The sequence below is a fragment of the Ochotona princeps genome, chromosome 5, assembly GCF_030435755.1.
Source record: "Ochotona princeps isolate mOchPri1 chromosome 5, mOchPri1.hap1, whole genome shotgun sequence".
Taxonomy (NCBI): Eukaryota; Metazoa; Chordata; class Mammalia; order Lagomorpha; family Ochotonidae; genus Ochotona; species Ochotona princeps.
In genome coordinates, this window is record NC_080836.1 from 57,244,784 (window position 1) to 57,272,375 (window position 27,592).

Below are 27,592 nucleotides of genomic sequence, written 5' to 3' on the forward strand. Positions count from 1 at the left end.
AGCTCTGCATCCCCTCCTCTGTAAATCTGCCTTTCTGATAAAAACAAATTAAAAAAAAAAAACATATTCAGGCCCCGCGGCGTGGCCAAGCAGCTAAAGTCCTCGCCTTGAACGCCCCGGGATCCCATATGGGCACCAGTTCTAATCCCTGCAGCTCCACTTCCCATCCAGCTCCCTGCTTGTGGCCTGGGAAAGCAGTCGAGGATGGCCCAAGGTCTTGGGGACCCTACACCCGTGTGGGAGACCTGGAGGAAGTTCCTGGCTCCTGGCTTCGGATCGGCACAGCACCGGCCGTTGCACTCACTTGGGGAGTGAATCATCAGACAGAAGATCTTCCTCTCTGTTTCTCCTCCTCTCTGTATATCTGGCTTTGTAATAAAAATAAATAAATCTTTAAAAAAAACAGATTCTATTATTTCCTAATATGCTTTGTTCATCTAAAAGTACTCTCTGATCAATTTCCTCTAATTAAATATTCCACTTATGATGTATCATAATCTATTTACTTAACCTTCTGGTTGGATGTTTACATTAATAATCTTACACTACTATAATTACACTGCTGTGAGTATTCATCTAAATAAATTTTTGAAGACAACCAGAAAAATTTCCTTGAAATGACCTAGAATTGTTACATCAGAAATTGTGAGTATTCTTAAAGTAGTATGTGATTAGTGCCAAATTGGACTAATCAGTAGTTCCCAAAAAGAGTGGGGCGGGGGTGAGGGGAATTTGCTCCTGCAGGGAATTTAACAATGTCTGAAGATATTTTTCTTACTCGTTACAGCTGCATCTAGGAGGCAAAAGCCAGAGATTAAACACCCTGTACAATACAGGACAGCTTCCTGCTGACAACAAAGAATTTTCTGAAGAATTATCTCGTCCAAAATGTCAACACTTTCACTGCTGAGAAACTCTAACCTACACAACAGCTCCATTAGGGAGTGTCAGTCATGAGACAAAATAAAGGCTCTTCCATTTTGTCAAACATGATTCACTAAGCACCTACTGTATACCAGACACTATGGTAAGTTCTAACCTGACATTCAAGGTAAGAAATCAGGTAACAGGGAGGACTAAAGGGAAGATAAGGTCTGATAGTAAAGCTAGGCTAGCCAGGCTTCTCTTGCTAGTGAAGATTTGTTTTATTGTACAACTCTCTTACTTTCCACATAATTTTGGATTAAATTATTTCCATTCAATTCTGAATTAAATTATATATCATAAAACTTCATGAAATGGGACGGGCGCAGTAGCCTAGCAGCTGGGGTCCTCGCCTTGCACTCACCAGGATCCCATGTGGGTGCCGGTTCATGTCCCAGCCACTCCACTTCCCATCCAGCCCCCTGCTTGTGACCTGGGAGGGCATTCGAGGATGGCCCAGGGCCTTGGGACCCTGCGCCTGCATGGGAGACACAGAAAGAAGCTCCTGGCTCCTGACTTCAGATCAGTTCAGCTCCAGCCATTGCTGCTACTTAGGGAATGAATCAGCAGATGAAAGATCTTTCTGTCTCTCCTGCTCTCTGTATATCTGACTTTCCAATTAAAATAAATCTTTTTTTAAAAAGACTACATGAAATTACTAATATTACTGAAACTATACTGCTACATACATGAATACTTGATCTTGAGTCTTCCTATTTTTAAAGAACAGAGTTAGTTATTTCTTCAACAGAAACCTGAGGTCTTACACAGAACACATTATAACAACGATAGTATCTCCTCAATTCCCAGTTGGCGTTTTTGTCTTTTAACTTAACATGGGAAATAATCTCAATCTGTTCAATTCAGAAATGGAAAAATATTTTCTTTCCCTTTAAATTTCAAATTAGCAGGTACTCTCTGCATATCAATATCTATTTACAGCATGCATGAGTAAATAGAAGGGACCAAAACAGAACCCATTTCTCTCATTTTTTTAATTATAAAAATGGAAGGCATGGACTGGCACAGTAGTGTAATGGCAAAGGTGCCACTTACAATGCCAACCCTGACCATTGTGGCCATCTCGGGAGTCAACCTCTCTCTGTCTCTGTCTGTCTGTCTGTCTCTGTCTGTCTGTCTGTCTCTCTCTCTCTCTCTCTCTCTCTGAGTGTGTGTGTGTGTGTGTGTGTGTGTGTGTGTCCCTCTTTCTATCTCTGGCTTTCAAATAAATAAACACATCTTTCAAAGCTAAAATAGAATAACAGAAATGGAGGAAAAGAGATGGAGGGAGAAGCCTCGGCTCTCTGCAGAGCTGTCTCCTCTCCAGAGACCCTGAACTCCTCTCCCTGCCTGATTATAGGCCTGGCACATTCATGCCTTTGGCCCCTCTCCTCTTGGCTTCTTTACACGACAATCTCAGTGCTCTGACTAAAAGGTTCTTGTTGGCCTGGGCTTTTGAAGCCAGTGTTCAAATAAGAGGAAGTACAAGCAGAATTTGATCTTAGTCTCATATACCTGAACTCAAAAAGTTAAAGTACACATCCCCTCACTGAATGGTCCTCTAGAAGCAAAAGCAGGAAGAGAAAATATCACAGTGATGTGGGTTCTCCACAGAGGTGGCTATTAGAAGGGATTACAGCTTCACTATTCCAGAGGATTTTGTGCAGGAAAAAAAAAATCTAGAATGGTTTCCTTAGCAACTCTGGGCTAATCTTTCCCACAGTGTCCCAAGCCTACAGTTCTTAATTCCATTACAGCCGTTATTAAACTTTAAATATGTAATCATGCACATTAAGTTGCCAACTATCCATAAAAACTGTTAGCTCATTAAACTGTGCACAGCCATTTACATGAAAAAGGAGCACCATCTAATTTTTTTAATTGAGAAAAGCAAAGGTTAAAACATTCTGGTAATCTAATAAAGAAGTACAGATGGCATAAATGGAAAAGGGAAAATACATAATATTAAAAGTAGCACCATTTCTTAACAGAAAAATATGAAGAAAGCCTTTTATTTAATGATCCATACATTCAAAATAAAACAGTGCCATGGATTTCACCTACCCTGGAAAGTATTCAAAAAGTTCATACAAAATCCATGTAAAAACTATACATGAATTTCTTTTTTTATACATGGATGTCAAAATCTTTTTTCCAAAAATCAATTTAAATTCCATTTCAACTAACTTTTTGAAGTATCCTCATAAAGTATTAGAGCTTGGTAAAAACTGAGATTTAGTGTCCATCTACCCTTTCATGTCAGCTGCCACAATTTATTTAGTTCCTAACCACTTGGTCCAACTACCATTATCTTACACACACACCTGAAAATGTTAACAAGAAAACTATAAATGGTCCATCTGGAAGTTGCATCTGGGGATTTGGAGCACAGAAATCCAGCACATACCATGAGAATTGTAGATTATACTAGAAAAATTAATATACTGTGCAAGTCAAATGCAAGATAAATGTTTTCAGTAATGCCTATGTGAAGCATTTGATTGAAGCCATCATTTTGGCACAACAGGTTAAACACACATGGGTATTGGCATGAGTTCTGGCTATTCAACTTCTGATCCAATTCCCTGATAATGCACCTGGAAAAACAACACAAGATGGTCCAGACTCTTGGGCCTCTGCTATCCACATGCGAGACCCAGATGTTGTTCCAGGCTCCTGGCTTTGGCTCACATAGCCCAGTCATTGCAGCTCTCTTTCTTTCTTCTACTCTCTCCTTCCATCTCTCTTTCTCTCTCTAATTCTGCCTTGCAAATAAATAAATAAGCCTTTAAAAATTAAGCCTTTGGTTACTTTTTATTGCCTGTCTATGTGGCATCATGTTATTCTAAAGATTTGTTTTAATCATACAGTGAGACAATAAACATGGATATGATTACTGTAATGAAAGAAGTATATACTCACTTGCACTATAAAGAGGAGACACAAAACACAGGGCAACATAAGAAGGATCAGGGTCTTTTGGAAGGAAGAACAGAAGGCAGTGCATGGCTTCACACCTTTACTGAGGCTCTCAAAGAAAGGAATCAGGGAAGCAAGGTAGGTGCAACGAGCAGAATTTGGAATTAGCTGGTTTGAGTAACTTTAGTGGGCTCTGGGCTACAGAAGTGGTCCTGAGTTATGCAGTCACTGACTCCATAGTAATTTAGGGATTGGAGAATATGGCTGGGAGGATGGGCGCTGCATAAAGGAGACAGTCAACTGCAGGTTTATATATCAAAGGTACCCTCAAAGAAGAATCTTATCCTATGGCTAGTGATAAGCTAGCACTTGAAGGGGCAGTCTCTTCTGTACCAAGACCCCAAATGGCAGAGCATCAAGAATAAGGAAAACAAGAAACCCTAATCAATACAGGGACTGTCACATTTTGATTTAAAAAAAAATCCCTTTTCTGTGCAAGGTCCTTTCCAGAGCCTAAAACCCTGTGCATTTTAAAACATTAATGAAGCCGTTCTGTCCTTTCACCATCCTTCTGAAAATCCCTTTCCATGATGTAATGAGAATGTGATGATTACATCTAATGTCTAGATCCTTACAAAGTGCTATGGGGGTAGACATGTACTGACATATTATCTCTGCTATAACTATTTTTTAAAAAAAGGAAGAACTTGGAAGAGAATTTAAGATTCTTCAGTCCGGGCCTACAGCACATTCTATTACTTGTGATATCATTTATAGTTGGATAACGTGTTTAGTAACCCAAGAATCTCATTCTCAAACAAATGGGCTTAATCAGGTTATGCAGGAGAAAGATTGCATAAATTAAACCACAGTCATCTCTTCCCTGTAGGCATGTTTGGTCCAGGTTAACTCCCATGGAGCTTCTTTGGGGATACAGCATATCAAAAAATTAAGTAGAATTACCTGCAGAAAATCAGGCAGTCAAATATAATTTCTAAGCTCACTTTAAATGGATTTTGATCACCAAGCTCTCTACATTGATAAAATTTAGAGTTTAGTTCAAAGTAAGCTATTCCTGTTTGACTTGATCTCTATATACAAGTCTTAGTAAGCCAATTAATATAGGGATACTATTTTTTTAAGTTTATGCAAAAGGGAATTAAAAGATAATCCTAGAGTAGTGGGTTCTTAGCTTAATGGTTAAGATACTCACATCCCATTATCAGAGTGTCTGGATTCAAGCTCTGGCCCTAGCTCCGGACTACAATTTCCTTCTAGTACAGACCCTGGGAATTAGTAATGATTGGTAAAATTATTGAGTACTTGCCACTTACATGGCAGAATAAATCGGATATGCAGCTCCAGGTTCTATCTGGCTCAGTCCAAGCCTTTATAGGCACTTGAGGAGTAAATCAGTGGTTAGAAGTGCACTTGTTCTCTCTCTCTCATTCTCTCCTCATCCCTCCCTCTCAAATAGTAAGCAAATACATTTCTAAAAAGATAATCTTACTTTGTTGCAACAAAATATTTAAGTCTACGCATGGTTCTTTTTCCAAATATGCATTGTTCACAAATATTCACAAGCACCCTCACATACATAGCTATTCTGCATAGTCCTCATATTATTCTCCAGAGGCACTTGCTATCTTTTGGTGCCCTGTTTTGTGTCAAAGGATCAACTGGGAAGTGTTTCACCAGGGTTTGCCTTCTCTCCTTGGCCTCACACAGCTTAAGTCAATGAATGCCATTAGCAGGAGATAGAGGATGGGAGGAGGAGAAGGAGCTCTTGGCTCCTTTTCCTCCAGGTGCTGCTTTGTCTTGGCTGAATACCTCTTCACAGTCCTAGCCTGGCAGCCCTCTCCCACAGCTGTAGCTCTCTGCTAGAGCTCTAGTGGTTGCATCCCCATCCAACCCCTGCACTCAGATGTAAAAAGAAGAATATAGAAATCCAGCACATACCATGAGAATGTAATTCACTCAGGGGAAAAAGAGAAAGCACAGCAACCGGCTCAATTTGTTGGTGACAACTAGAAAGAACTAGAGAAAAAGACATGGCTCTGTCTTGGACATGCCCCAGTGACAGCTGGGAAAATCAGATAATAAATACAGTTATCCTCGAAGTTTACATTTTTATGAGATTTTCTGAGATTATGAGGAATATAATATTTGTAAACAAGAAACCTGAAGATACAATGTTCCTTAAAAGCAAATAATCGCATGGCTAGTCAATGCAGTTCCCCACATCTAAAATGATTTGAAAGAAAAACAATCCTAGTATAGACAAGACCTGATGCTGGAAGGTGTGTTTTACTTTCAAGTTATTGTACTAAACGAGGCAATCACAAGAAAATTGGAAAAATGAGCTAGAGTCATGCTGTACTCTCCAATCTTTCCAGAAGTTGTCAGTGGGCAGTTGCTAGTCGTTAGTATTTGGTTAGTGTCAGTTAGTTTTCCTTATAATATGGTCTCCAGATAGAACGAAATGCAAGGGAAAAAGAAACAAAAAAAAAATAGCAAGGAAGGAGACTGGTGGAACAATTCATTTTATTTTATTGCTATAAATAAATAATTTACATAATTCACCTATTATCTGGATTTCATAATCCCTAGTTTTAAGAAAAATCTTCAAGACAAGGTACAAACGGTTACAAGTTATGTTCAGGGAATAAATTTCCTGACTGAGCAGCCTATATAAACAGTACCAACATTCTATTTGGAGACATAGCAACTGTTCAATATAAGGGAGGTATCAGTGAGAATACTCAATTGAAATAGAAAACCCTTGAGGTAGGCCTTATACAATCCACTGCAGTGTATGTGAAATAAGGAAGTTATGATTTTGATTTCAGAGTTCATAACTAAGAGATCATTTAAGACAAGCACCCAAATAATCAAAATAATGGAAGAACAGAAGTACTTTAAAGGAAGCATTATGGAAGCTCAAGTAAGGGAAAGATCATGTGCATTTTGAAGGAGATGGGGCAGGGACCAGCAAATCCAAAAATGTGGACTTTGGAGAGATAATACTAAGATTGGCCAAGAAAATGAGAAAACAATGGAGCAGGTAGGAGGTGCATACAACACTTAACAGGAGTGACTGTGTGTGAAGATTCTGCAATCCACACATCACAGCTTGAACCCCAGCTCCTTCACAGACTGGCTGAATCACATTAAACAAATTATTTAGGCCCTCCAAACTTGGTTTTTATTTTATTTTATTTTTCTTTTTATTTATTTTTTTAAAGATTTATTTATTTTTACTACAAAGTCAGATATACAGAGAGGAGGAGAGACAGAGAGGAAGATCTTCCGTCCGATGGTTCACTCCCCAAGTGAGCCACAACGGCCGGTGCTGTGCCGATCCGGAGCCAGGAACCTGGAAACTCCTCTGGGTCTCCCATGCGGGTGCAGGGTCCCAAAGCATTGGGCCGTCCTCGACTGCTTTCCCAGGCCACAAGCAGGGAGCTGGATGGGAAGTGGAGCTGCCGGGATTAGAACTGGCGCCCATATGGGATCCCGGGCATTCAAGGCGAGGACTTTAGCCGCTAGGCCACGCCGCCAGGCCCCAATCTTGGTTTTTAAAGAGAGTAGTAATAACTACCTCAGGAGATTGTAGACAGGATTAAAAGAAGCAATGACTTACATGATGTCATAAACTGACTTACTATTAATTAAGAGTGGAGTTCCCCTTTACCTTCTATCATTATGTTTTTAAAATCTGACACCACCAGGCACATGGTTGTGCCATAATGGGTTGAGCTGCTGCCTGCAATGCCAATGCCCGTATCCCATATAGGCACCAGTTCACATTCAAGCTACTCCATTTCCCGTGCAGTTCCCTGAGAAAGTAGAGGAAGATTGCCCAAGTCCTGGGGCCCATGTAGGAAACCTAAATGAAGTTCCTGGCTCCTGGCTTTGGTTAGCTATTGTGGACATTTACGTAATGAACCAGTGAGTGGAAGGTCTGTTTCTCTCTGTAACTCTGCCTTTCAAATAAATAAATCTTTAAAACTTGACACATCATAAGGAGAATCTCATATATTTCCCCATTTTTTGCTCATGTGTAAAAGAGTTATTGTCCTAAATTTGAAAGTTTAAAGCTATATTTCATAGTAAGAAATGTGATGTATCATTAACATATAAACCCACTTTTCCACTGAAATCAATCTGTTAATAAGAAACCTTTAGAATTTTAGGAAATGCACATTTGTATGTCAGGATGTCTTCTCCACTATTTCCATCCTAAATAAATTTAGCTCCAATGCCTACAAATGACCAAGAACTAAGGCGTCCACAATATTAGAAATTCAACTCATTTTTAAAGAATCAAATGTCTTCCCTTATAATTCAAACTCAACTTTCCCAAAATAATACAGTGATGCTACAAAGTATTGATGTTAAAATAAGTGACTGGCAACGTAGCGTACCTCCAGGACCTTGTGTATTGTATTCTAAATAAAGCAACTCAAAGCTATTTCAGAGGAAAGCTTCACAGGATTCCTCAACATCATATTAAACATGAAACACTAGCTTCCAAATTAAGGCAGCATTGTAAATAAACAGGTGACCCAAACCTCAAGAATCAAAACAAGTTGGTCAGATTAGTAAGCTTTCAGCTTATGGAAAAAAACTGATTTAACCTTAGAGTACCTTTCCATGATTCTGTAGGAACTGTACTGTACTGTAATACACTCTCATGTACAAAGCAGTAAATACAATTTGTCATTTTGTTTACCATGGTCATGTATCTGTCAGGAAGGAGGCATGAAATAGCAAATGTTTCCTGCTTCAAGCATAAAATCAATTCTGGTTCTGGACTACTGAATTTGTTCACGGTCTTGGGGAAACACTTAAAGCACTGAAAGTGTTCATCTTACACAAGATGTCACAAAACTATTTTATAGTCATAGTATTGGATCAATATCTGTCTTTTTAAGCAAATCTCAGTGACTCAGCCATTTTTTTTAGGACTGACTGTAGCCCATGTCTGTCTCCACTGGCTCATCAGAGCTGAATCACTGAAAATTAATTCTCTGATGAAGTACTTTAATGTAGTTATTTTAGTGGAAACAATCCTACAGTGAAATCCAATGAAAATGGATAATTAAATATCATCATTCATCGTGTTAGTTCATATATGATAAATATGTCAGTATAGCACAATGTGTCTTCTGTATAATTTTTTTACTTGGTTGCTCTCTCAAGAAGAGCAATCAGTTCTTCTCAGATCACAAAAAGGCAAAGCAGAATTTGAATGAGTAAAGACACAGAAAGAGTAATCCTGTCAATCTTGATTGAATTTGAACTGTAATACTGCATCAAGGTGGAGGAATCCACCAGGGGGGAGGGGAGCATGGAGGGGTGGGGGGATTCCCAGAGCCTATGAAACTGTCACATAATGCAAAATAATTAATAAAATAAAAAAAAAAGAGTAATCCTGTCAGGAAGGATACAAAGCACAGAAATAGAAAAAGCACTATCCAGGCATTGAAAGTAGTACATAATTAGGAGGGAGATTAAGCCATACTGAAAGGCTTCAGCAGAAACTAATCTACAACAAAACTGAACTCCACCACTTTAGACTCAGTGTTACATAATGATGACCAGATTCATGGATGGTGACTAGCACAGGTGTACAGAGGTTCTGGCTGTTTAAAGATTGATAGTATGCTATGCTATGTGAACTTAATTTTCTTTGGATTTGCGCCATCTGTGTGAAATCCAATGGGACAACTGAGTATGAAACTCAAGAGGGAGAACTGGTTCACACACGCAGGCTACCCTCCCACTGCCTCTCCTGGACTGGTTCTAGACTCCATCCAGTCATGGCCCCCAAAAACAGCAAGTAGAACACATCAGTCAGGGGAGAGGCTCATACTCCGTGGTGATCCTAAATAGAGTCTGGCAGAAGACATCCAAAGAGAAGGATGCATCCCACATATTTCAGGGATGAGCAAGTTTGTTTTTGTCTTACCTAGACTTGGCAGCACCATGCCATACCCAGCAGGCAACTCAGTGGGGACTTCTGGCCCATTCCCAAAATAGAAACTGAGTACTTTCCAGGCCAGAGTTTGCAATCCCCTAGGGTATCTTGTAGGTGACCACTATACATTGGGAGGACAAAACTCTTGGGAAGGGGAAATTGACTTCTACAGCCACACCTGGTGTTCTATTTTCTTTTTATTTATTTAATTTTTTTGCATTGAGCTTTGTTAATTATGCAGCCGGCCCCACTTAGAATATTCTCAACTAATACATATTATCTCCTGCTTTTAATAAAGGCACTACCTTTACATCTCCCAGGATGGAAATTCTAGGTCATCATTCACTTCCCTCACTCCTAGTCCAAATCTACACCTATAGGACATCTCTCATATGTCTGCTCTTGCCCATTCCCACTCTTCCTGTTTAGTTCAGTCATTCACCCTGACTCCATGAGATTATCATTAATGACTTCTAATTATTTTTTACAGTTTTATACAGTTTTATACAATCCACTCAGTTACTGCCACCAGGTTACCTGAAATACCCACTTATTCATACTAAAATATTTTTGAAGTGTTCCTATGGCTTACTGTTAGTAAAATTCTAAATCTAACCAGGTATTTAAGATTCTTCCTCCATCAGCCCTCCTTTGGCTTTTGCATATCTGCTGCATGTTTTGACAAAATAAAAACACTCACTGCTCCCTATGCACAATATATACCTGCTTATCACCGTGACTGCAGAAACCATTTTCTTCTGTACCTGGATCATTTCCCCCAAACCATGATCATCTTCATATGGGAAATCTAACCCTGTTTATAATTTAAATGATCTCTCCTCCATAAAGTCTTCCATTATGAGCCACGACACAATGTCACTCCACTCTTCCAGGAGTACCACCATTTACCTTGTGGAAATTATGAAACACAGCAAATATGAATTTGGGTATAGTATATGGCCCTGAACTGCAAGTACTCATTGAGCAAGAAGCATGTCCTCCCACCTTTGTCCACCCATAGTCTCTCTACCAAGAGCCTCGAGTAGCAGGGGTTCTGGTGCCTGTTTGTTGGAGCTAATGAAGAAATGGCTCTGTTGTGTAAACAGATCAGATCTTCTGAAAGCCTGGCACACCTGCAATCTTTCTGCGTCATCCCCTTTCCTCTTTGACTTCTAACAAAACAGCCTTCTGCTTTTCAGACCCAAACCAAACACCTGTATCATCACTATCAGTACTAACACAAATTCATCACACTTTTTATTAATGTTTAAAGTGCTATATTCTGAATGCTTAGAATAATCTCAAAGAGAACACCTGTTACTTGAGTGTTCTTAGTTTCATCCTCTTCAGGGCATTTTTTTCATTACTATAATAAAGAGAGCTGTTTAATAACTTATAACTGTTGGGAGAGAAAAGATAAATTACAGGTACTAGGATCCATAGTGGTTATCCAAAATAAATGGGTATTTTTTTTTTAATTGCAATTCTTTCTTCCTAATTTCAAGTCTGTTTTGTTTTAGTTTTTGTTTTAGTAATGACTGAAGAAAGTGATGGCAAATAATGAAACTTTATTGATGGGTTGTGCTGCCAAAACATCTATGTAGTATTTTATTAACTATTCTACCCTCCAAGGTAAGCATCACAGCACAGCACATTAAGCCATGACACTTGCTGTGCCAGCATACCATATGGCATTTCATATCAGAGTAACTGTTCCAGTCCTGGCTGCTCCATCTCCAACCTGGCTAATGTATCTTAGAAGAAAAAGTTTCAAGTATTTGGGTCCCTTTTTCCCATGTAGGAGACCCATATGGAGTTTCTGACTGCTGGCTTTGGTCATTTGTGGAATAAACTAATGAATGGGCTAGCTCGCTCTCTGTTTCTCTCTCTCTGTTTCTCTCTCCCTCTCTCTCTCTCTCTCTCTCTCTTTCCCTCCCTCCTTCCCTCCCTTTCTCCTTGTCTCCCTCCTTCCTCCTTCCCTCTCTCTCCTTCTTCATTCCTCCCCTCTTCATTGGTCTGCCTTTCAATTCCGTTATTAATATGCTGTCTCTTCACTACCTTGCTCTCACCCATGCTATGAACCTCCATGTATTGAGACCCTTAATCTAATTATCAAATGACTATACTTAGGAACTGTGATAAAATTTTATATCACAAAACAAAGTTCATTAGCTGAATCTAAGCAAGTAACAATACTGGAATATAGCTGTTAAAAAAGAATCAGGAAGGATGATTACATATATAAACTTTAAGAAATTCACATATAATAAGTAAAAAACAATATCATAATAAAAGAACATGGATTTGGAAGACTGACAAGCTTAGTTCAAATAAATCTCTAATATATAAAATATAAGAAATGAGGAAACTATTAGAACTGTGGTAAAGGATTCAACATTATTCAACTCAATAAAAAATGTATCTTATCTGAGTTAGTATAGGTTGAGAGACAGTCAGATGTTATCCACCACATTTAAGGGAGACTTAAGGGAGAGTAGAAAAATAGATATTTCTACATTCTGTGAATGTAAATCAGGTCCTAAAATATTTCATCTAACAGTGAAACATGAGATTAGGAAATATTAGGCTGGTTTAAATGTGCTGAGTACTTAGCTCAGTCCCATATACAGAAAAAGGAGAGAGATAAAAAGACTACTTGCAAACTAAATACCATCTCATTATCATAAACTGTTACTATTTCCTGAGGAACTGCAATGTTCCTGGTTCTATTTTAGTTCCTCAATTTATTTTCATCATAATAATCTTTGCCAAGTATGTATTATTATGCCCATCTTGCAGACTAGGAAATTGAGACTCAGAGATTATAGCATCTTCCCAAAGTGACACTAATGTTGACTGTAGTGTACCATAATAAAAGGAAAAAAACTGCATGTTTTGTCAAGAAGCATAGCATGAGGAAAACCAAAACACATCTAGTTAAAACTATAGAATGCATGGCAGGAGCCCAATAGAGAAGGCAAACATAAACTTTCTAACCATACAGAAATTAAGATGAACCAAGACATCAAATTCCCAACTCACATAACACCCTTCTCCTACTTGCCTTTGTCAGTATTCCCAGCAACACGACGTTATTTACAACCATCACTGTTACCCTGAGAAAAACCAGGAAGGGGAGAGAGAAAAGAGTTGAGGGGCGCAGGGAATCTCTTTTCCCTATAGCAGCTTCCAAATATGAAAAGGAAACTTTGCTCTACTATGTGTGCAAAGGACAGAACTCACAGGAAGCAGCAGCTGCTGGAAACCTGATTTTCCATGCCCATGACACACCTATGGCTATAATTCTGAGTACCAAAAAGACAAGTTAACTGCTGAGGAGGCCAAGAATTATGTTCTAGAAGAAATGGCAGCGTTTGACCAGTATTAAATACAAGTCAGGAACTAGGACACAACAGCGAGAAATCAGAGTTATAGAAATGAGAGAAAAGTCAATTTGGAGAGAAGTTATAAAAATAAACGCAATAAATCGAAAAGCATGCAATATTGATACCTAATATCAAGTATCATCCAACTAGAAAGGGATTTTCTTAGTCTAAGCACAAAAAAATGATGCGGCAATAAAAGAAAATGATGTGATTTTCACATTTTCTACAAATTCTTCAATATCTTAATTATTAATTTTTTTCTTCCATGTCTTTCCAACACCGTAGAGAAACACTTGCTAAAAATCTTCAATTAGTTGTTTGAGCTAAACCTACTAAGTTCCTCAAGAAGCAAATTAGCGATGTGCCAGATTAGTAACAAATTAGTATTACGTGTTATTAATATTAAAGGGTTGTCTTGACAGGCATCTGACAAAATCTTGAAATGCTTTTAGTACAACACAGTCAACATTCTGTTGTAAAATGTTCTATATAAAAGAATGATAGGAAGAAAAGTTTATATTTAGTGCCCTAACCATTATTTTTTGTTTTTCTGATCACCAGCAACTGAACTGTCTTAGAGAAACAAGCAAATGTATGAGACAACTATAAGTATTCATCTAATAACCACAAAATATTCACTACCAAGAAAAAAATTTCAAATCAAATCAACTTAGAAGTCTCACAGAAAGTAGCATCCAGTATTACCATATTTAATGAATAGATACTGAACTGGCTTTCAGATCCACACCTAATATCTAGTTCAAGTCAGTGTGAAACTGAAAGGTTCTGAAGAACCAGACAACATGTTGGGTTTCTTTTCCAGTTGAAATTAGCATGTTTACCCATTGAACCAGATGACTCCTGAAACAGGTAAAGAAAAATGAACACTATTTTTTTCCCACAAACTGTCTGCTTTCTCAGTTCAGTAAAAGCTGTCTACAGATAACGTTGCAACCAAATCAAAAGATCACTAGCCTCTGTATTTGACTCGGCCTTTCTAGACTCAGTAACAGAAATAGTTAAAAAAAACAGATGCTGAGAAAACAAAGACAGGTCAGAGGGCCTGCTATTTTATTCTTCTTTCTTTCTCTTCTACCTTGGAACTCATGCAAATTCAAGCTAGAACAAGGGATAGGAAAGTAGTTGGGCACTCTGTGTCCCTTTCCAGTCTTAAATTAGAGAATGAAAATGTAGTATAGTCCCCAAAAGATATCACAGACACCAAAATGCCCATTTCCTTCAGACTAACACTGGAATTCTCAAAGAGGCATCTTTCTCCCTGCCTCCAACAACATTTTACAAATGCATTCTAAGCCTATAGCCTGATATTCTGAAAGACAACATATCTTGAGAGAAACATGTGTTACTGCTGGGTAACATTAATTTCCCCAAAACCATTAAGATTTAGGAAAAGGCCATCACATCTAAGAAGATTCAGTAACATTCTAACTTGTCTAAACCCAAGAAGGCAGTTAAACAGCAAGATTCTTAAACTAACCTAACCTAATCTAAACTGATGTGTTCTGGGTTGTCAAAGGGCAACCCAACGTTTGGCGTCCAAGCCAATGGAGACTCGGGGACAAGAGGACAATGCAAAGTCCTACCTGATAGGCATCAGGAATGTTGACCGTTTCTCCATGCTCCCCGACATAGCCAATGATGCCTTTGCCCCAGGGGACTTGCACCTCATTGGAGTTCTCTGTGGTGCTGCAAGGCAGCAGTGGGGTTCCTGCATGCACATCAAAAAATTTGGAGACCAGACTCTTCTTGCCAGCAGCTGCCCCTTCCACCAGGAAGAGAGAGCAGCGGTCAGCATCCACCATGAGGCAAACAAAGATGAGGATCTTGTAGCTTAGGCTGGTAAGGTCAAGGTCATTGGAGATATCCTTGACTAGTTCCAGGAAGAACTGACGCTCATTATGCTTTTTGAGATGGCACTTGTAGTCGATGGCTGTAGGGGGATACTGAGGCAGATTCACCCTTGATTCCAGCAGGGCACTGAGAATGTGGGCTGTGGTGGGGGGCAGAGAGCTGGCTTTCCGGAGAAGCGCCCTACGCCGGACACTGCTCAGGGGTTCCTGGGCCCGGGAGGTCACCTGCTCATCATAGGTCCTGTTCACATGGATGGCCTTGGAACGGGCAAAACTCTTCCTTAATTCCTTCTGAGAGGCTCTCCGCTGTAGACTCCCATCCACCCGGCTGCCACTAGCCCAGCTGGGACTCAAGGGAACCCCAGCACAGTCCCCACTACCAGAAGTGGGTTGGCTACTGGCAGAGCCAAAAGGTCCAGAGCCACCACCAACACCGCTGGCGCCCTTGCCACTACTGCTTTGGGCTGTGCCAGTGGTGCCAGTGGGAGCTGGCCTTGAGTCTAACACCTCCTGACATTGACTGTGCCTCTGTAGCCACTTCTCCAGTATTTCCTGCTTCCCCTTCCGCATCAAATAATCTTCAAGCAACTCTGGGTGCCTGTCCAGGAAAGTTTCCACCTCCCCAAAGTCCAGGTGGGTGGCTGTCATGATCCCAAACACAGCTTTCTTTGCCTCTCTACACTTGAACGGTAGGTTTGCCTGTCCTGAGGCCTCTAATTGTCCCGGCACATGTTTTCCCCACCAGTATTCCCTGCGCAGTGCCACCTCCCCCTGACAGTAGCAGAACCCCAGCTGGGTGGTACCCCTTCCTTCTCTGGCTCAGAGTGGTCGGCACCACTCCGCCCCGACTTGCTTCTCCAGCTTCGCAAAGGTGCCGCTGCCACTGCTCTGCACTGGAAGCCTGAAGGGATCCGCTTCTCTAGCTCCCGCCGCGCCAATGCCGCTGGTACCACTGCCGCCGCCGCTGTCACCGGGTGAACGGACCACTGTGCAGGGAGGTAAGGCAGGACACGCCCCTGAGTGAAACACGGAGCCTGGAGGGCGGGGTGGGGGAGGAGGCAACCGCGGACTCCAAGCCAGCAAGAGTCCACAGTCCGGGACGCCAGAGGGGTTCCTGGAAGAGTCTGTGGATCGCCTGGGAACACTGCCGACTCCCGACTGGCACAGGATGAGAACTGGAGAGCACCTTGTTCCTTCTCTTCCTGCCTCTCTTGCCTCTCCATCCCTCCCGATTCCCCGCCCCTCAATCCTTCCCCGGTTCCAGGAGATCCCTGGGGAGCCCAGTGGGAGCCCTAATACAAAGAAGTGTTGACGTCTGGCTGGGATCAGAACACAGAAGTGGACTCCGAGGAAGGCAGGATGCTCAGCCACGGGCAGGGTTATTTTCCAGGGATGTGGCTGTACAGTGTTGGCTCCTGAGATTCCTGGCACTGCCCCTAGCACTGCCCAGGCCCTTGGGGTGTACAGTAAATATGAATGGAACCGCATTTCCCTGAAATGAGCAGATGAAGTTCCCAAGGTGAGCAATTTGTGATTTTCACCAAATTCAGAGGCCTGGTTGGGATGGTGGTGGGGGGTGGATGTCTGTGGAAGAAAGGTGTAAAACACCTGGACTTCGAATCAGAAGACCCTGCTGACAGGGGCTTGCAGCAAAGTGCATTGGGGTGGTTTCTCCTCCCTCCGTAAATGACTCGGGTCAGTGCCTCCTTCCCTAATGCAACTGCATGCACTTCGTTTACTCTGTGTCCTGAGGCTGATGTGTGGAAGGCTGCTTCTTTCCTGTCTTGGGATGCTCCAGATCTGCCAGGTCTTACAATCAGGCAAACCATACCACCGTACCATCAGAACAGCAGGTTTCCCCTGGACCTTCCGCAAGCCTAGTGGATAAGCCTGGTGGCTGATCAGGAAAGAGGAGCAAACTGATAAGTCTCCTGAAACCCAAAGGGCTCCTCCTCTTTGGGACTCAAAAGCAAACAGAGAACCTGGGAGAACATGACAGCACACAAGTGCTCTTGCAGACTGCCAAGTGATAATAAGGGGAATTGGAAAGAGCTGCAGAGGTGGCTGGTATGGATACACGGAGTTTCCAGGAGGCAGCATCACACCAGGGGCCCCATGAGGTAAACTGACTCCAGAAGATGTTCTCAGAGCCCAGAGACAAGGTGTGCTGAGCATTGACTTGTGTTGGCCACTTTAAATTCACATGTTAGTATAATCTTTGCAAAATGTTTCTAAAGAGAAAACTTAACATCTAACTTACAGATGTGGAAACTGAGAAATTGAGTAATTTACCCAAGGCATATAGTTCGGCAGTGCAAGAGCTGGGAGATGGGTCTCTCTACTTTGGGTCCAAAAAGAGGCAACCTTAGTTATGCTGTTCTATTGTCTCCCAAATGTGTAAACTGAGTCTCAGTGCAAGAATCTGGACAAGGATCAGGGATGCAGGACTGAAACAGTACCAGAAGGACAGGGGAAGAGAGAGAGACCTCAAAACATCCCAAATTTCCTAGTCAGCATGATAAATGGCACGTGCTTGGCACTGATGCAAGTGTGAACAAAATAAAACCATTGACATTATAGAACTTTTGTGATGGTGGGGAAATAGCCAGTGAACAAGAGAAAAAATATAGAATAATTACATGTCAATGGTAAATTATATGGAGAAAAAACAAAGCTTGACAGTGAATTAAATAAAGGGGTGAAGTGATAGAAAAACCCTTAAAGAGGAGACACCTACAGATATGATGAGCTGTGTCCAAACCTATCATACATGTGTTCCAGTTAGGGGAAGCAGAAGCTAAAGTTATGAATCAGTTTACGTTTGCATTATTTAAGAAACACTAGGGCCAGGCATGATGGCTCAATTGTCTAATCCTCCCTCTGCAAGTGCCAGGATCCAATATGGGCACCAGTTTGTGAGCTATCTTCTCCATTTCCCATCTGACTTTCTTTCTGTTTATGGCCTAAGAAAGCAGCAGAATATAACCCAAAGCCTTGGGACCCTGCACCCATGTGGGAGATCGGGAAGAAGCTCCTGGCTTCAGATCCATTCAGCTCCAACCATTGTGGCCACTTGGAGAATGAAAAAGTAGATGAAAGATCTTTCTGACTCTCCTTCTCTCTGTAAATATGTCTTCCCCCCCCAAAAAAAGGACAAATCTTTAAAAAGAAGGAAAAGCAAGGGCACTAGTCAAGAAACAGTGAACCAAGCAAAGAATATTGATAACTTGGAGTTACTGCCTACCCAGAAGGTGAGTGGTGATCAAGCAATCAATCAAATGCCAGCATAGTAAATATGAATGGAACTACATTTCCCTGAAATGAGTAAATAAAGTTCCCAAGGTGAGCAATTTGTGACTTCACCAGATTCAGGGGCCTGGTTGGGATGGTGGTGGGAGGGCAAGTGTATGTGGAAGAAAGGTGTAAAACAGGGCCCGGCACGATAGTGTAGTGGTTAAGGTCCTCGCCTTCAATGCGCCGGGATCCTATATGGGCATCGGTTCTAATCCCAGCTGCCCCGCTTCCCATCCAGCTCCCTGCTTGTGGCCTGGGAAAGCAGTCGAGGACAGCCTGCACCCGTGTGGGAGACCTGGAAGAAGCTCCTGGCTCCTGCCTTCAGATTGGCTCAGCTCCAGCCTTTGCCGCCACTAGGGGAGTGAACCATCTGACAGAAGATCTTCCTCTCTGTCTCTCTTATCTGTATCTCTGCCTTTCCAATAAAAATAAATAAATCTTTTTTTAAAAAAAAGACAGAGAGGCATAAAACACTGGGACCAACACACAGAAAGTATTCAATACATGTCACCAGTTGAGTTATCATTATTTTCATCATTATTATTACTTGAAAAAATAATATACGGAAACCTCACTACATGGTGCCACATCTCTATCACTTGAGTAATTTATTAACAACATGGTAAACAGTATACTGGCAAGTGATGCCACGGCTCATAGGAACGTAATAAGAACCTATTTTGGCATCTGTTTTCAGTTTTGTGCTTTGTCACATCACATCATGGAGCGTGTAATAAGGCATGATACAAAGGTCTACTATAGAAAACCTCCAAAGCCATTAGGTAGGATTTGCTTCACTTGTTAAACATAAACCAGAGGAAACAATTGAAAAATCCAGCAATTGAAGAATGAGTAAATAAAATATGGAATATCCAGACATTGGAATATTATACAGCCATTTTAAATGAATGAAGTATTAATATTTCCTTCAACTTGGGTATAACTTAAAAACATTATGCAAAGTGAAGCAAGTCATTCACAGAAGACTACAGGATGCATTACTTTATTTACATAAAATGTCCAGAATAGATAAATCTATAGATCGAAAGTAGAATACTCTCTGGATAGAGAAGATGGGTGATCATCTTTAAGTACAGATTTTGGAGAGTGGTGAAGGTAATGGAGTTATAAATCAATTGTAAAACTGTGGAAAGGACTGCAACATCTGTGAATATGTTAAAATTATTTAACTGGGCATTTTAATGGTTAAATTATACAGTAGATAAACTGTAACTCAACAAATCTGTAATAAAGCAGCAACAGCAAAACCATTTACTAAGACTCAGTTGGTCACTATATGGCAGCACTATCATGAATGGAACAAGAAAAGCACTGAGCATCCTCAGGAAGGGTGATATGTACAAGCACTGGGCTGCCAGAAAACAGAGGTTTAATAAACAGACATTTTCTTAATTTCAACATCTATGTGTTCCTTATTTATACAAGCAGTAGTTTAACATTTACAATGTTTCAAGCTGCAGGAACAAAAGAAGACTAAAAGAAAAAAAATCCCACTGCTTTTGATTGAGGATCTGGATCTACAGTATCAGGAAATGGATGCTGGGAAGGAATAAGGCAAGCAACAACAGAGATCTGGAAAACTGAACTTGGTATTTCTCACTTGGATTTGAACTGACTGCAAAAAGTTTCTTGCTTGGTACATGAGGTCCTCTGGGAGCTAATGTCTGGGGAAGAGACTGAGAAGGTAACATTAAATACATGTAAGATAGCTCCCAGGAATGTGATGCAGTGCTGAATAATAAGATATGTGTTGACGTGGTCCTGCCATTTCCTCTTCTCTCTCAATCTGTAGATGGTATGTGTGTGAGTCATACTCCCAAGAGAAAGAGAACACTCTGAAAATAATTCCAAGAAAGTTAATTTATGAATAAACTGATCACCACAGTGAAGTACAGGTTAATGAGAAGGCTGGTGAAGAAATCTGTGATTCCACAGTTGCAGAGAAGTACTCACTCTGCACCTGATAGGAAGAGGGAGGAGCAGATAATAAGTCCTGGAAAGAGGGAAGTTTGCATAGTGGTAACTGGCTTGAAGGGAGTTGTACGGCCTGTCAAAGAACAGTGACAGTTCAAGTTGAACTCAAAGGAAAGGTACCAGGAACAAAAACTATAAACTCACTCTCCTTCCTCTCTGAGACCACCAAGCTCCAACTAGAATATAGGAGATGATAGAGCCTGCTTATGGAATCTATTTGATCATCTTCCCTGGGCAGAAAGTAACAGGGAAAGGGGAGGATTTGTGTAAGATCCACTGGAGCAAACAGAAGGTACTTATCGCAATATTCAACTTTAAGAAAGCCTCTTTACAAAATAATGACCCAATATGGGAACTCAAATATGTTCCGTTAGGGGATAAAAATATATTAACCCTTAGCAAATATAATGCCAAAATTTTTTCTATGTAATCCTGCCCTCTTCTGCTTATCCATAAATTCCATCAAAACCATACATCTACAACCAACTGATCTTTGACAAATGCACCAAAAATATACACTACAGAAAGCACAGTCTTTTTTAATATATGGTTCTGGGGAAACTGGATATCCAAGTACAGAGCACTGAAATTATGTCCACCATTCATCTTATAGAAAAGTCAAGTTAAGATGTATCAAAGATCTCAATGTAAGATCTAAACTGTAAAACAACTAGAAGAAGACACAGGGAAATATTTCAAGACAACAACAATGTCAATAATTGTTTTTGATAAGACTCCAAAAGCAGAAGAAGCAAAATCATAAACAGACAAGTGGGATTACATTCAATTAAAAAGCTTATGAAAGGAAAACCGACGGAAAGGGAGAAAATATTTGCAAACCATGCATCTGACAAAGACATAAGGAGCTCAAACCACAATCTAAATTATTCAATTAGAAAATAGAAAAGGGGATTGAATAAATATTTCTCAAACTGAAGAAATACAGATGGCTAGCAAATATATGAAAAAAGTGTTGAATATCTCTAACTATAAAAGAAATGCAAATCAAAACCACAATGAGGTATTATCTCACCCCAGTTAGAATAATTATTATTAAAAGACCCAAATATGAAATATTCATTTGTTCCAGTGGTGAAGCATCTGGTTGGGATGCTAAAATCCCACATCAGAGTTCCTGAGTTCAAGTCCCCAGTTTGCTTTCAATTCCAGCTTCTAACTAATGGAGACAGCAGGAGATGGCTCACAAACACCTTGGGTTTATCATCTACAAGATCACTTCTGCTCCTCCCCATCTTAAACAACTCAATCCTGAACATACATTAGACATTTCTTTTTAAAGTAAGCTCCCTCTTCTCCAAAGTCACTTTCCTTAAATCAAGACTTCAATCATCTGCTCATGCTCTACCAACCAGTATCTTCTTCCCATACAACATGTGTGTTAATAATGGCACATCCTTGTATATAAACTCTTCTATTTATAGAATGGAATTCTTACCAACATATATGTAGTGGCTTGAATGGCAATTCACCTTGCCCACCCAGAAGCTCTGAATACGACCTATTTGGAAAGAGAGCCTCTGTAGATATAATCAAGATTCTCAAGATCAGATCATCCTGGATATAGGGTAAAACCAAATCCAATTATACTTCTTTTTCAAGGCACAGAAGACATACAGAGAGAAGGTGTTGTGAAGAATTGCTGATAGCTACCCCAAGCTAGAAAACAGGCATGGAACACATTCTCAGAGCCTCCAGTAAAGTATCAATGTTCCACACCCTTCATCTCACAGTTTTGGCCTCCCAAACTGCCAAGTTGTATTATTTTCACAGCATCCCTAGGAAACTAACATTATACCCTTTATTCATTGCACCTTTGTTTCCCATCTCCTTTCTCATCTCCTACTATCTTCCATGCATTCAGACCCTGCTCTCTTCTGAACTTCTTGAAATCCACTTCTCTCCCTCCATGCCTCTCATACTTCACTCTTCCATTAAAATCCATTAGAAGTGTCACACCCTAGTGAAGTATTACTTGTTTCCTCGGTAAAAAGATGTGCTCCATCCTCCTATGTATTCTGTCCTGCTTTCATAGACACTTTGGGCAGCTATCTCCTGTAAATCATTTCACACTTCCTATTGACTCAGCACAATATAATGCATCTAATTCTCCAACCATTTTAAAGTGTGTATTATAGAATACATGTGTTTGTTTATATCTTTTTTAGTTAGAAACTGAATTCACTCTGAGCCACAGCCTTGCCCACATTCATAATCATATAAAGATTAATAAGTATCATAAAGGTAAGTTTCAAAATTTCAAGCATCCAGGTGAACAATAATAACCAGTAAAGTTACAAGAAGTTAGAAACCCAAGCCATAATGTCTTAAATATTTTCTTCTTAAAATAGAGTATTTTATCTCACAAATAAAACCAGCAGTAATAAAAGTATCTTGTTGAACTATGACATATTGATGAAATAAATATATTGACTTTGTACTGTTTCAAAGTGTTTTATAAATATTAAGAGATTCAAAGTTCAAAGAAGACATAAATTTAATGTTTTTTTAAGTCTTATTTTTTTATTTTGAAAGGCAGATTTTACAGAGTGAGAGATAGATAGAAAGAAAAGGTCTTATGCCCACTGATTTAGTTCCCAAATGACTATAGTGCCCACAGCTGACCTGATTCAAAGCTGGGAGCCAGGAGCTTCCTCTGGGTCTCCTATGTGGGCCAGGGTCCCAAGGACTTGAGCCTCCTGTGCTGTGTTCACAGACCAAAAACAAAGAATCAGATCAGAGGTAGCGCAGCCAGGACAAAAACAGATGCCCATTTGGGATGTTAGTGCTGTAGGATGGAGGATTAGCCTGGCCACCACACCAGACCCAAGATAAATATTTTTTAAATTACTTATATATTCATAATGTAATTGCTTAAAATATATATCTTAAACAGGGCTTAATGTGATAGCCTAGTGGTTAAATCCTCGCTTTGCACCTGCTGGGATCCTATATGGGCACCAGTTTGTATCCCAGCTGCTCCACTTCCCATCCAATTCCCTGCTTGTGACGGGAAAGCAGTGGAGGATGTCCCAGAGACTTGGGATCCTGCACCCATGTGACAGACCTGGAAGAAACTCCTTGTTCCTGGTTCCAGGCTTCACATCAATTCAGCTCTGGCTGTTGCAGCCACTAGGAGAGTGGACCAGCAGATGGAGGACCTTCCTGTCTCTCCTTCTCTCTGTATATCTACCTTTCCAATAAAAAAAAATTCTTTAAAAACATATATCTTGGGCCCGGCGGCGTGGCCTAGCGGCTAAAGTCCTCGCCTTGAAAGCCCCGGGATCCCATATGGGCACCGGTTCTAATCCCGGCAGCTCCACTTCCCATCCAGCTCCCTGCTTGTGGCCTGGGAAAGCAGTTGAGGACGGCCCAATGCATTGGGACCCTGCACCCGCGTGGGAGACCCGGAAGAGGTTCCAGGTTCCCGGCTTTGGATCGGCGCGCATCGGCCCGTTGCGGCTCACTTGGGGAGTGAATCATCGGACGGAAGATCTTCCTCTCTGTCTCTCCTCTGTATATATCTGGCTGTAATAAAATGAATAAATCTTTAAAAAAAAAACATATATCTTAAACAATCAACACTGTAAAATTAGATAACAAGAATAAAAGCAATGCTAGAACCATTCATTTAGGGACACTATTCTGGTACAAGAGGTTAATGTACTGCCTGTGATAAACATTTACATATGCACTTCTTATCCACCTCCCTGCTAATACACCTGGGAAAGCAGTGGAAGGTGGCCCATGTGTCTGGGTCCGTTACCCTGGGTAGACGAAAATGAAGTTCTAGACACTAATTTCAGCATGTCCCAAATGTGGCCATTTGGAGAGTGAACCATCAGGTGGAAGATGTCACGCTCTCTCCCCACATACCACCGAATCCTTCTACACTCCCTCACCCCCATCCCATAACTCTGCTTTCTAATGAATAAATAAATATTTTAATGGAATAGGACTAACACCAAAATCTATAAAAGAAATAAGAGGTTTTCTTAAATATCTTAAATAAAAAGTTTAGTCTCTGATTTTCTCATTTGTGCTTTCTTTCAGAATATACACATTCTCACATACACCGGACATTTCCATCACCAGCCATTGTACAACCAAAAATTGCTAATCCTTGTCTTGCTACATCAACATTACAAATATTAAGAAAAGTTTAATTCTGCTTCCCATCCAGCTCCCTATTAATGTGCCTAGGAAGACAGCAGCAGATGACCCAGGTGCATAGGCGCTTGCCACAAACATGGGAGCCTCACCACAACGGAGTTCCTGGCTCCTGGCTCAGCCTTGGCTGCTCTGGCAATGTGCACAGTGAACCGGAGGATGGAAGATATTCATTCATTCTCATACTCTCTCTCTCTCTCTCTTCTTTTTCTCCTTCTCCCTTCTTCCATCCCTCCCTCCCTTTCTTCCCTCTTCTGTCACCTTGCCTCACAAATAAACAAATATTTTTCTAAATTATCAAAATAGACATCTTTCTCAACCTGAATACCCTTTCCAGCACTCTTTCATCCAGTCTTCAGCTTCAGCTACACCAAATTTTCCCATTAAATGAGCTTCATTCTCTAAAGATATTCTGACATCGATCTTAGAAGGATTTGTAATCAGTTTTTGTTTGCTTATAATGTGATTCATATTCTTCAGTATTTTTCTATTAAGTTGAAAACAATTCTAATGCTCTGCTCTGAAAATCTGTACAAATTATAGTATTACTTTTTAAAAAGCGATTGCCAAAGATGTCTCCCCAAAACAATACCAAATTGAAGTTTATTTGTATTTCCACAATAAAATGTATCTTTAAGCATGTATCAGGGACTATCCAATACTATGTAAGCAGATTCTTCCCAATGAGTGGATTTTCTAGTACAGGTAAAGTGTTGTTATCTGTCAGCCGATCACAGTGAAGGCCACTTAGACAAGAGTCATCTTTATAACTCTAATGTTACAAAAAAATGATTTTATGTTGAATCCCCCTATGTTTCATATTTTCTAGTGCAAAGCCATGATAGGGCAAGTTACTTAACTTTTTCATGCCTCAGTTTTTTAAAATGTGAATCACTTCTCCAATGTGATCACTGTCAAAATTAAATGAGTTCCTATGTATGCAGAACTTAGAATCAAATCTGGCACAGAATAAGCTCTCAAAAAATGTTAACCACTGTATTGTTGCTGTTATTATTATCATTATTTTACCCACTAAGTCGTATACTTAAAATACATTTTTTTAATATTTATGATATTTTGAGGAAAATAAATGCGACTGGAATAATTATTTTAAAAACAAATAATTTTTAGCCAGTTGGGAGTAATTGTAAAATCACTGTAGAGAAAAACAAAAGCCAACACAGCTAAATATTTCAAGGAGCACAGTTGTGGCAGAAAACTGAAACAATTTTAGGAAGCAAAAGCAAAAGAAAATGCAAAGCAAGCACACTAGCCAACAAACAAAACACTACATAGAAAAATGACACATTTGCTTTTCAAAAGAACTGGCAAATACTGGTTTCGAAAGACTAGCCAAGAAAGCACATATTCAGAAGTGTCACACAGATGAACACAAAGAGCCACACCAGAAAAGTGTCAACTTCGCTTCTCCCTTCTGTAGCAGATCACCGTGTCCTGACAAGTCATACAGCTAAGAGCACCACATTCCCAAAATATACATAAAACATATTTCTGAACAGCCCACTATGAACAAAATTGGTCTTCTCTCTGGGTTTTTATAAAACAACATCAATGTTACTGAGTCGGAAAAAGTTTAATTTTGCTTTTGTATCTGATGTTTTAATGACTCTGCTACACTTCTAGCTTTTCTATGAGACAGAAAAATGATAAATGCTTATGGAAACTTAAACATAATGAGACTACATACAGGAAAAGCAAGTCTGTAAGTGTGGAATGTATCAACAGACAAGTGAATTGATACACATGCACACATATATAAAACTGCTTATAAAATTGAATGACTGTGAAAGCAATCAGAAATTTTTCTTTATGAAATGGTATATTATAGGCATCCTTGTGTATCAGAATAAAATCTTCAAAAAAAGATTTTCATTTTCAAGTTAACACTCTAAAAAGAAAGGCTATGTTTATTTATCCAGAATTATGAGAGAAATAACTTTTTCTATATCAGAATTCACCCTCTTATGAAAACTGTATTTCTCAGGTACTGGGTAGAACTGAATCTTCTAATTCAGGCTGTAACAGAATCTCAATTATCTGATTATTATGCTTCAAGTAAAATTTCACAATAAGTTGATCATTAACCAAAGCTAATCTAAAGTTGAATTTCACAACAGCTTTTTTTGTCCTTTTTCTCTCATATCAGAATTGTAGTAGGAGACCAAAGATATTGATAGCAAAGCTGGCAATGTCACAAGACAGAATAAAGAGAGGAAAAAGTTCAACGGAGGCAGACAGGCTGCAAGCAAGCATGGAAACAAGAACACAGCAAAACTGACACCTAGGGTATGACTGACCAGCATAACGAGCAAATCATAGCAATGAGTCTGGGTACAACAGGGACTACATGACATGAAAATATAGAAGGAAATACACATACAGTTAATCATAGATGACATTTTGTTTACAAGTATCCCCTATCCACTCAGCCTAAAAGGATGAGCATGTCATCCTTTTGGAGTGTCAGGCCTCCTCCTACAGAGAGAATATACTTTCTGAACTCACTGACATTAGTTTCAGCCAGTTAACATATTTTGGTCAATGTAATTCAAAAGCTTTATGATATGTCAAGAGCTTCCTCTTTGGTTCTACTCTGCCACAAAAAAAATGGAATGCCTCACACTTTAATGTAGGTTCCAGAATAAGAACATACAAGAAGCAAAACCATAGCTGACTACAGCTTGTTTGCTATGTGAATAAATAGTGGGCTGTTCTAAGCCTCTGTGATTTTTTTTTTATCAAAGTGAAGCTGACTAAAACAGAAATTGCTACCTAGAAGTTATGTGCTATCATAACTAAAATAAATCTATGGTCCTATCTTCAGTACCAGACAGGAGTTGGCATGGAAACTATTATCAGGATCTTGGTAAATCCCTGTTACAAAGACAAAATATTTGATGAACCTATCACCCATAATCACTTAAAAAGATAATAAATCTAAGGTATTTATGCACTTATATAGGCTGTATTAACAAAATATTACTAATGTATCTCAGTTATTACTAGCTATA

General features: G+C 39.9%; 1 protein-coding gene across 2 annotated transcripts in view; it reads right to left on the reverse strand.

The window, feature by feature from the left end:
- Positions 1-27,592, reverse strand: part of PDE11A (phosphodiesterase 11A) — a 418,861-nt gene that overhangs the window by 372,643 nt on the left and 18,626 nt on the right. The window contains exon 1 of one of the 2 annotated variants that reach the window (XM_004577021.3): positions 14,817-16,000. The exons of the other annotated variant lie outside the window; for it this stretch is intronic. Coding sequence (XP_004577078.2) covers positions 14,817-15,731 — 915 coding nt within the window. The 5' untranslated portion in view covers positions 15,732-16,000. Of the gene's footprint in view, positions 1-14,816; positions 16,001-27,592 lie in introns of those variants that run through there. 2 annotated transcript variants of the gene reach the window in all.